Genomic DNA, 11187 nt, shown 5'->3' on the forward strand with positions numbered 1-11187 from the left:
AATCAATTTCCCTTTGACCCTGGAGCAAACTTGTTTAAAGTAACACCTGGCAGATACCTCCAAATTCTACAATTGCAACTTGGGCCATATGTACACATTTTATTACCTGTTAAGGACATATTTCAGCGTTGGGTTCCAGGAATTAGTTGAGAGTTCATGGCCACAAGATCAAGTGCCTTTAGACTCTGTGATGCCTCAAAGGAGTTGATATTTTCTATGGCATATGGACTCCATATTTGGTGTTGTAGGCCATCTGTTTTTGGTTGCGATAAATTTTCAACTTCACATTACCATTCGAAGCACACTCCTTAATGAGCCGCGAAAGTACGGACAAATGAATGAAATGGCCCAAGTCAATTCATGGCTTGGATGTACCTTAGGCTTACCCATTTGCAATTGGTTTGATACTGGATAGGCTCTATAGACTTTTCTTGATGGGGTAGAGTTGGGTATGTCTTCATTCCTACATGTGCTCATTGCTTATTCTGACGGGCTGATTAATAAACTCACTGCTGACTTCTTATCTTGTGGTTTTGAGAAGGAAAATAATGGAACTATTATAGTTTTTGCCCATGGAGATACTATCTTGGATGTGATTGATATCAATTATAAGAAGCCTATTAAGTTGAGGTTGTCATTACTACGCACTATTGCTCGATTACGTCTACTAAGTTGTGATACAGTGGAGGTTCTTCCCTTGTTGTTTCGGTCATATCAGTTGTTTGATAGAGCTACTGCTACTGTAGTCTATGTCCCAAAGGAAGAAAGAAAGTATCATTTTGTAGTCTCAATTGAGAGGAATGAACTTCTTGTGTTACTCTTGCCGCATTTAAACACTTACTGTGTGCTTCTTCTCAGGACTTCTCCTTTGAAGATTGTCAAACTATACAGAAGCATGACGAGTACACTTGTAAATGTGAATGAATTACATCTTTTGTACGATGCATTCAGATATGTACTGATTGTCCAGGTGTGGTTTTCACCAATTTTTGGTGTTGTGGCAGATAAAGATCAAATGAGATGTGAAATGTCGACTTTTTCATAGATCCGAAGGTTCATTTGCAGCTGTTTGCACACCAAACATATCAAGTTGATTCATTCTGAGAAAATAACTAATTACCACTTTAGAGGACGGTTGAGTGAAAGCAAAGCAAATGGACATATTTTTGCGGTAAATTGGTTGGCTCAATTGGCATTGCTTATTCTACTAAAGCTTACTTCAGAAAATTTCCTCGAAAGAGTAATTAAGTCTGTGTTCTGCTTGTCTAAACACATTCATGGGCTTTTGTGATTTGCGAGAGGAAAATTGCAATCTTCCCCTATCTTAGAACTTCAATTCAAAAAATAAGGGTATATAGTTACATCTCTACAGTTTGAAGTTGCTTTAGTTGTTGAACACTGGCTAACACTTTTTCTAAAGGCACAAACTTCATTTTTTTCACCTACAATTGTCCATGTTAATAGGCAGCTCTGGATTGCTTCAATTGAATAAGTCGTTCACCTGCAAGTTGGTTACTGGCATTGGTATTTTTTGGGTGCTCTATTCTCCCTAAGGAACAAACCAAATCATCAACTGCTAGTCAAGTATTCAACAATGACCTTGAGGACATGGCCGATTTTAAGAGGGATGGATTGTCATGACCTATATTAATGGTCGCGTGAGAGACAGACATTAGGGTCACGTGAGAGGCACGGACAGTCCACTTCAATATAAACACAGTGAACTATTGTGAAGGGAAAACGAATTATTTTGTTAAAATCCCAACGATCTTTTCATCTCATTCTCTCATTTCTCTCTTTTCTTCCTAACTACTTCTTCCTCCTCTCGACTAATTCTATCCCTAATCGCCATTGAAGGCGACGATTGGAGCTTCCATGACGACTTATCACTCGTAGTATCCAATTCAATTTATCAATTGTAATAGCTAGTTTGTATTGAATTTGGATTAGCAATAAAAATTCCCCTTTCGCGATTTCAAATTCTCTTTCATTATTGAAGTGCATAACAATAAACCTTCGTATCGGTCATAAATTTTAGCCATAAAACTCAAAGAGAGAATTAAATAGGACATCAGCCTTAGATTTCAATCATAAAATTCAAATGTTTGAAAAAAGCTGGAAGAAATTTATAACAAATTTTAAAAGAAGAAGAATATACCTGAAATTCTGAAGTTAGGAAGAGTTGATATGTTTCACTATTGTTGCAAGAGACAAAAGGGATTTGTTTGGAGTATGAAAGACCGAAGATGGATGGTTCTATAACTATGAACAAAGTGGTTTTGTTATCGAACGTGAACGTTATGGGTTCGACGTTATAGATTTTGAATGTGATTACACGAATCGGTTATTGGTTTGTTAATATGCTAAGCCGATAAATGAATCAATACGATATTGATCATCTCTTATCGATTTGTTGAGCGTCATTCGCTACTGGCGGCTCAATTATAGGTTCAACTGATATATGGCGTAATTTTTTGCCTATATAATTGAGTATCTAGAAATCGTGATCCTACCTATAATAAACTGCACTAACTTGTTTGAATAAATGGTCCAAGTTGATAGTATAGTATCCCTTCACATGACTTTGGATACGAAAGTTACTAAATAATAGTCTAATAACAAACTAAATCAAACATGCTTTTAATCTCCTCGCTTCTTACCAAATAAAATCATCAAATTTGCGTTCAAGTACTTAGTGAATTATGTAATTACAATAAATACGAAAAGAAAAAAGGAACCAAACATTATATTCCAAGTCAGTATTCAAAGCTTGTGGCATATTTGCCTCACTTTCCTCATGCCAAGCATTAAGTCAAATCAATTTATTCTATCTAAACCTTTCTTTATCTGATTTTTTGTGCATTAATTAATAGGTTATTGCAAAAGAGAAGTTCGAGGTTGCAGTACATCATATCAAGTTTGATAAACTGACATTAAGTTAGTAGTAGACTAGATTGTGATAGCGACGACAAAATTACTGAGGCCACTGGTCTCTAGAAGTTAGATGCACCAAACTTATCATTAAACGATACTCTCACCGTTTCATTTTGGTTGGCCATATAAACTTGGCACATCCATTAAGAAAATATTAATTAGGAGGTATATTTATCAAATTAGCCTTATTAATTGTGCTTTGAAAATATAAATTTGAATAAAAACACTTTATTTAGTCATTTAATGTTAAGGTTAGTATTGAAAAAACACAATAAAACTTTCTTGATTTCATTAAATGAACAACTAAATTGAAACAAATATTTTTAGAAAGAGGGCAATTAAAACGAAACGGAGGGAGTATATGGTATATTACACAAATGGAAAGCTATGTCTAATTAGATTATTTAAAAACATTTATTGATAATTACATGAAAATTTTTAAATCTAATAAAGCTTATCAAGTTATCTGTTAAGCCGTTATGAAAATTGAAAGAAAACTATAGTTGTAAAAGTTGGAAGAAAACTATAGTTCACTGCGTTTTGCAGATTGAACTTAAGGAATAGCTACAATAAGTAGATTAATAAATAAAACCTTAAATCTGAGTTGAGTCTTAATTACAGCTATGGAGGAACTGTTCGGATAAGAGAGATACAGAAGAGAAAGGATTATAGTTGTCTAAATGTTTCGATAAATATCTAAAATTGTCATTATGTTAGCTCTGAAATTATTATAATACCGTTGGTCTTCTCTTAACTCGTGCTTTTATATAGTAGAAAAAGTTATTTTAAAATTAGAACGTGACAACTAATTTCAAACAAATCAAAATTTAGCACATGACAACTAATTTCAACCAAATAAAAAATTAGTACATGACAACTAATTTCAACCTAATCATGTCCAAACGCCTAGCCTCATGCTATAGAAAGTTGAGCTTATTAGTGTAAATGTGCAATGCTTCTCGATTTTGTTTTATAACTGTGATGGCTAGACTAGTTAAACACCTTAGCTAATTTCATGTAATACCATTTACCTTCACAAATAACAAATATATCACATCATTTTGTCTACAAAGACTAGGACATATGAGAAGAAATCACCAAATATTTTTATCTTTTCAGAAATTTGATGCTTCTTAATTTTTTTTAATTATTATGATGTTCGAGACATCTTGCTCACACTCAACTAAGTTTGATTTTATTCAACACATAAGATGAATCTGAATTTATAACTTTTTCAATTTTCTTCCTAATTTTGTAGATTCACCAACTAAAACTATGTAAACTTTCTACTTAAGAGACACTTCCAAATCACATACAATTATGAAAGAACCATTCATTTTTTTAACAAAAAGAAAATATAAACATGATTCAAAAACTAACTATATATAAACCCTTTAATTAATACTCCATCTGCGAAATTGATCTTACAAATGAACTTTAAAAAAACATCACAAAATCAAATCATCGAGATTGGGTAATGGAAATCTCAAAATTGCAGCAACAGTAGTCATCTGAGCAAGTTTATGTCTTTCAAGTTTCAATACCATTAAATTGTATGACTTTTTTCACGTGCTTCATTAACTGATTTTTTTCAACCCCAAATACTTTTTTCTAATTTTAATATCCTTATTTTTCAACATTCTTCAGTAATTAAAAATGTCTCAATTGCCATTGACTCATGTGCATATTCAACACTTTCTGTATCATAGCATGCCCTATCACATTTTGTTAACACCATATTCATAAATTCTTCCAACACTTTTGTTTGCGTTGCACTTTTAGCATTCTTGATCATGCTCATCACCACTTTCTTATTCAAAAGTATTCTTCACATTGCTCTTGTTCACAATTAGAATGTGTGATTTTTTGCTCTTGATTGATTTTCTATTCCATCTTTGTACCAACAAGTAAGCTCGAAAATCATCTTATATAGACTCGTTATTTGTGATCATCACGTAAGGTATAACATCCATGTCTATATATTTTCTAAGCGAACCAAATAAACACTACTAAAAAAAACAGTTTCTGCGACCACCAAAAACCGACCACATATGGTGGTCGCAAAAACGCGAGCACTTGTGGTCTTTTTTCTCTTTTAAAAAAAAAAAATTAAAAATCGACCATATGTGGTTGCTTTTATATTTTAAAATTGTGAAATAATCAATTCAAAATTCTTCTTAAATTTTATATTAATTAGCGTGTTTTTTAAAAATAAAAAGTGACCACTTGTGGTCACTTTTTGCTTAATATTTTCATTTATTTTTAATAAATCTCTTTTTGACTAAAAAATATTTACCAAAAACGATCACTTGTGGTTGATTTTGAATTAAAATTTTTTTAAAAAGTATATTTTTGAAAAATGGTCACAAGTGATCGATTTTCATTAAAAATATTATTCAAAAAACAACCACTTCTGGTCGTTTTTTGATTAAAAAAATTAAAAAGAAAATATTTACAAAAACGATCACTTGTGGTCGGTTTAACTAAAAAAATTTAAAAACAAAATATTTTGAGAAAAGCACCTTGCACCCCCCCGAACTCAATTTTAGCATATTTTTATCACCCTTTTTCGCTGATGTGGCATCTTTTTAGATGACATGACACCTTTGACGTGGATCTTATTTTTATATAATAACGGTGTCATGTCAGCACAAAAGGTTGAGAAGAATACGCCAAAATTGAGTTTGGGAGCAATAGAACCCATGTGAATTGGAATGTGTCGTAGCAACTTGGTCATAGTTCGAAAGGATACTGAAAACTTATGTAAAATATATTTGGAAAAGCGACCACATGTGGTCACTTTTTATTAAAAAAAATAAATTCAAATATTATGCAAAAAGCGACCATTTATGGTTGTTTTATAATTAAGAAAAAACAAAAAAAAAATATTTACAGAAAGAGACCACAAGTGGTTGGTTTTCAACAACAACAACAACATACCTAGTGTATTCTCACCTAGTGGGGTCTGGGGAGGGTAGAGTATACGCAGACCATACCACTACTTCAAGAGAAGTAGAGAGGCTGTTTCCGATAGACCCCCAGCTAAGGACCAATAACAGTATAACAAATACAAAAAGTAAACGGATACAAACTAGTATGGTACACAAAACAAACTAACAGTATAATAAACACAAAAGATAAGTGCATAATAAACTAGTATGGGATGCAAAAAAGCCAACACCACTAACCCCAAAAACTACCGCCTCAACACTATGGACCAGAAACTCTAGACCCAAAGGAGCACTCCCCTATTACTACCGCCGCGCTCCCACCCCCTAATCTACGTCCTCTACACCTTTCTATCAAGGGTCATGTCCTCTATAAGCTGTAATTGCTCCATATCATGCCTAATCACCTCCCTCCAATATTTCTTCGGTGTACCTCTTGCCCGCCTAAAACCATCCATAGCCAGAGTCTCACACCTCCGCATTGGAGCATCAGGGCCCCTCTTCATCATATGCTCAAACCAACGTAGCCTCACTTCTCGCAACTTATCCTCTACCGAGGCAACTCCCACCTTCTCCCAAATAATCTCATTCCTCACCCTATTTTTCCTGGTATGTCTACCATCCATCGCAACTTTTGCATCTCCGCCACCTTTACCTTTTGGATGTGGGAGTTCTTAACTGGCCAACACTCCACTCCATACAACATAGTCGTCCGGGCTGCCACTCTGTAGAACTTACCTTTAAGCTTCGGGGGCACCTTCTTATCACAAAGGACTTCCAAAGCGAGCCTCCACTTCAACCACTCTGCCCCAATACGATGCCTGAAATCCTCATCAATCTCACCATTATCCTGAATTATAGACCCTAGATACTTGAAACTCTCCTTCTTCTAGATGGCCTGAGAGTCTAGCTTCACAACCACTCCATCTTATTGCAACATATTACTAAACTTACACTCCAAGTACTCCATTTTTATTCTACTTAACCAAAAACCTTTAGATTCAAGCGTCTGTCTCCAAACCTCCAACTTATCATTAACTCCACCCCGAGTCTCTTCGATCAGAACTACATCATCTGCAAATAACATACACCAAGGCACCTCCCCTTTAATATGTCGCGTCAAAATATCCATTACCAAGGCAAATAGAAACGGGCTAAGAGTAGATCCCTGGGGCAACCCTATCAAAACTGTGAAGTGATTTGAATCTCTATCTACCGTCCTTATACGAGTCTTCGCACCATCATACATCTCCCGAATCAACCTAATGTACGCCACGGGCACCCCTCCAGCCTCCAAGCACCTTCATAAAATCTCCCTGGGAACTCTGTCATATGCCTTCTCTAGATCAATAAACACTATGTACAAGTCCTTCTTCCTCTCTCAAAACTGCTCCACTAATCTCCTCACAAGGTGAATGGCCTTAGTGGTCGAGCGAACAGGCATGAAACTGAACTGATTCTCAGAGATCGTCATGATCCTCCTCAACCTCAACTCTACCACCCTTTCCCAAACCTTCATAGTATGACTCAACAACTTAATACCTCTATAGTTGTTACAACTCTGAATCTCTCCCTTGCTCTTATACATTGGACTCATCGTGCTCTACCTCCATGATTCAGGCATCTTAGCAGCTCTAAAAATATTATTAAACATCCTTGTCAACCACTCTAGGCCTGCCCCGCTAGTGCTCTTCCAAAAGTCTATTGGAACTCGTTTGGACCTGTCGCCCTACCCCGCCGCATCCTGCGAATAGCTCCCTTGACCTTCTTAACACCGATACGCCTATAATAACTATAATACCGACCCTCCTCAGATATCTTTAAGTCTCCCAACACAGAACCTTTGTCCCCCCCGTCGTTCAAAAGTTTATGAAAATAGGACTGCCACCTCTCCCTAATGAGGGCATCCTCAACCAACACTATACCATCCTCTCCTTTGATGCACTTCACTTGGTCAAGGTCACGAGCCCTCCGCTCCCTGGCCTTGGCCATCCTATACAACTTCTTATCTCTATCTTTCTCCTCTAAAACCACATACAAACACTCAAAAGCTACTGTCTTAGCCGCCGTAACAGCTAACTTAGCCTCTCTTTTAGCAACCTTATACTTATCCTTATTCTTCTGTCTTTTCTCATCATCCTTGCTTCCAACCAACTTAGCATAAGCCACCTTCTTAGACTCTACCTTTCTCTTGACCTCTTCATTCCACCACCAGTCTCCTCGATGTTTGCCAGATTAACCTCTTGAGACACCTAACACCTCTCTAGCGGTCTTCCTAATGCAACTGGAAGTCATCTTCCACATATTATTCACCCCTCCTCTACTCTCCCAAGCCCCCCTACTCTTCAACTTCTCTTCCATCTCCAAAGAACTAACCAAAGTTAGGCTCCCCCACTTAATCCTGGGTTGCGCCTCTCCACTTCTCTTCTTTTTGACCTTATTGATAACCAAGTCTATCACCAACAACCTATGTTGAGTAGAGAGATTCTTGCTAGGTATGACTTTACAGTCTTTACATAGCACTCTATCCCCTTTTCTAAGAAGCAAAAAGTCTATCTGAGTCTTGGCTACTAAACTACGAAATGTAATAAGGTGATCCTTCTTCTTCAGAAATCTTGAATTTGCTATCCACGACCTAAAATCCCTAGAAAAATCCATCAGAGAAGTTCCTCCTTCATTTCGCTCACCAAAATCGAAACCGCCATGCACATTATCATACCCTTTCGACAAAGACCCAATATGCCCATTGAAATCTCCTCCCACGAAAAGTTTCTCAGTGCTCGGGATGTTCCTCACCATCTTATCTAAAACCTCCCAAAATTCTTTCTTCTCCTCTTCGTCCAAACCAACTTGCGGGGCATAGGCACTAATAACGTTCACCGTAAACCCTCCCATGACTAACTTAATAGACATCACTCTATCACTAACTCTCTTTACCTCTACCACCTGCTCCCTAAGATCTTTATCTACTAAAATACCTACCAAATTTCTATGTCTCATGCTACCCGAGTACCACAACTTATATCCATCCACATCTCTCGCTTTAGTGCCTACCCATTTAGTTTCCTGGACACACACTACACTAACCCTCCTCTTTCTAAGAATCTTCACCAGCTCTATAGACTTACCCTGAAAAGTACCAATGTTCCAAGACCCAACTCGTAACCTAAAAGCTCTCTTATCCCGCCTAACCTTACTACCCTTAGCCCCTGACCCCAAACTCGATCCTAGACCCGACCTAAACCCAACCCCCCAAACCTTGGCCCAGACCCAATAATTCTTGACCCTGACCCCGACCTATGACATGCCCCTAGTCTACCCTCACCAATCGCAGCCACTATGCAACAAAAGAAAGAAAAGAAAAGGGGAAGAAAGATAACAAAGAGGGATACACAAATTTTGGTACACAATAGTCAATAGTGGGAACTAATACTACCACACTTAATGGATATGCTAGTAAATCAAGTAACAGTAATCAGACAAGGTAACACACTCCAAAATTACTAAGAACAATAAAGAGATTCACACGTACAACACTATTACAAAGTAACCAATCAACAAGAAATTTGACACCCACAACCATATAATCAGCCAAGACGCTACAAAATAGGAATCACAATAAGAATAGTGCAGAACACTACCAGTAGCAGCCCCTAAAAATCAAGAAAGCTATACACAACAAGAAAAGATGGATCAAGTGCACTTGATCGAAGCTGGGTTGTGTCCTTATACTTGATTGAGTCGCTGGATTCTGGTAATTTGCGGTAGAAATTGATCGCCGAAATAGTATCACCGAAATAGTGTTCTTGGGAATAGCGTTAGTAGTCCTTGAAGGTTGTGGTGGTGATTATTTGGCCGGCGAAAGTGTTGAGGGAGGCGACGACGGCTTGTTGGAGTTGCTGCTGTTGGCGGCGACGGAGGCTGGTGGCTGAGATGTGGCAACGGTAGCGAGGACCAGCGACAGTGGATGGTTCGCTGCTTGTTGCGGCGGCGATGGCGAGGAGGTGATTATAAATCTTTTTTCATTGTTTTTGATCAGTTTTAATTAAAAAAATTAAAAATAAATATTTTTGGAAAAGAGACCACAAATGGTCGGTTTTCATTTAAAAAATAAATTAAAAATATTATGTAAAAAAGGTCACTTGTGATCGCTTTTTTATCAAAAAATAAAATATTTATGAAATACGACCATAAGTGGTCGATTTTCATTAAAAAAGAATTAGAAAAATATTTTAAAAAAGCGACCACAAGTGGTTGGTTTTATTAAAAAAATTGATCCAAAAATAAAAAAAGAATTAATACAAAAAGTTACTAAAAGTCGTCGGTTTTCATTAAAAAAATTTAAGAAGTTAATATTTTTAAAAAAGCGACAACTAGTAGTTGGTTTTATTTAAAAAATAAATTTAAAAAATTCTACTATTTATAAAAATATAAAAAAATTATTTCAATTATTACATATAAAATCAAATATATTTTGTTTATTTATATAATTTTATGTATTAAAAATAAAAATTAATTAATATTTAAAATTTGTAAGAAAACTATATTAAAAAACAAACTACGAAATATACAAAATAAAATAAATAAATAACGTTAAATATAATTTTTATTTTTTGCTTATGTTTCAATATAATAAATATATTTTTCATCGAGTAAATATAGATACATATATATATATGTGTGTGTGTGTGTATACATATGTGTGTGTGTGTATGTATTTACGCACGTATATCTTGTGTTGTATTTACGTAGTAGTCAAAAGCTAACTGAATGTATACACGTATATTGAATACGTTGATATCATATGGTCGAAGTAATAATATGCTATTGTAGTTATAATAATGTAAGGTACTTAACCAATAATTCATCAGAGAGTATTATGAATACATTGTATTATGAGATAATATACTCATACATGTGATGTATATAGTACGTATTCAAAAGTTGATATGTATATATTTATACGTATATATATATCATGCAGTGACCGATGTACAGCGTAGTAAAAAACTAACAGAATCTATCTAAACATATTGAATAGTATGTTAATATCATACAATCACGGTATTAATAATATACTGTTGAAGTTATAACAAAATAATACCGTTAATTCATCAAATAATATATATATATATACATATATATACACGTTGTGTTTGAGGTAATCATATACTCATATATATGTGATGTATATAGTATGTATGTAGAACCTGATCGTCGATAGTAAGTGTGTGTGTGTGTGTATATATGTATACTTTGTGTATTGCAAAATATCAAAAGCTTGCTTAATATATCCAAATATATA

General features: G+C 35.3%; 1 protein-coding gene across 1 annotated transcript; it reads right to left on the reverse strand.

Annotated features, from left to right (window-relative positions):
- Positions 1-7583: 7583 nt before the first annotated feature.
- On the reverse strand, positions 7584-8777 carry LOC124887853 (craniofacial development protein 2-like). Its single transcript, XM_047397769.1, has 2 exons — positions 8462-8777; positions 7584-7723 (listed from the first exon to the last, which is right to left on the reverse strand). Exons 1-2 carry the CDS (start codon positions 8775-8777, stop codon positions 7584-7586), a joined length of 456 nt encoding a protein of 151 aa, XP_047253725.1.
- Positions 8778-11187: the final 2410 nt, after the last annotated feature.

This window comes from Capsicum annuum, chromosome 10 (assembly GCF_002878395.1).
Source record: "Capsicum annuum cultivar UCD-10X-F1 chromosome 10, UCD10Xv1.1, whole genome shotgun sequence".
NCBI classification, from domain to species: Eukaryota; Viridiplantae; Streptophyta; class Magnoliopsida; order Solanales; family Solanaceae; genus Capsicum; species Capsicum annuum.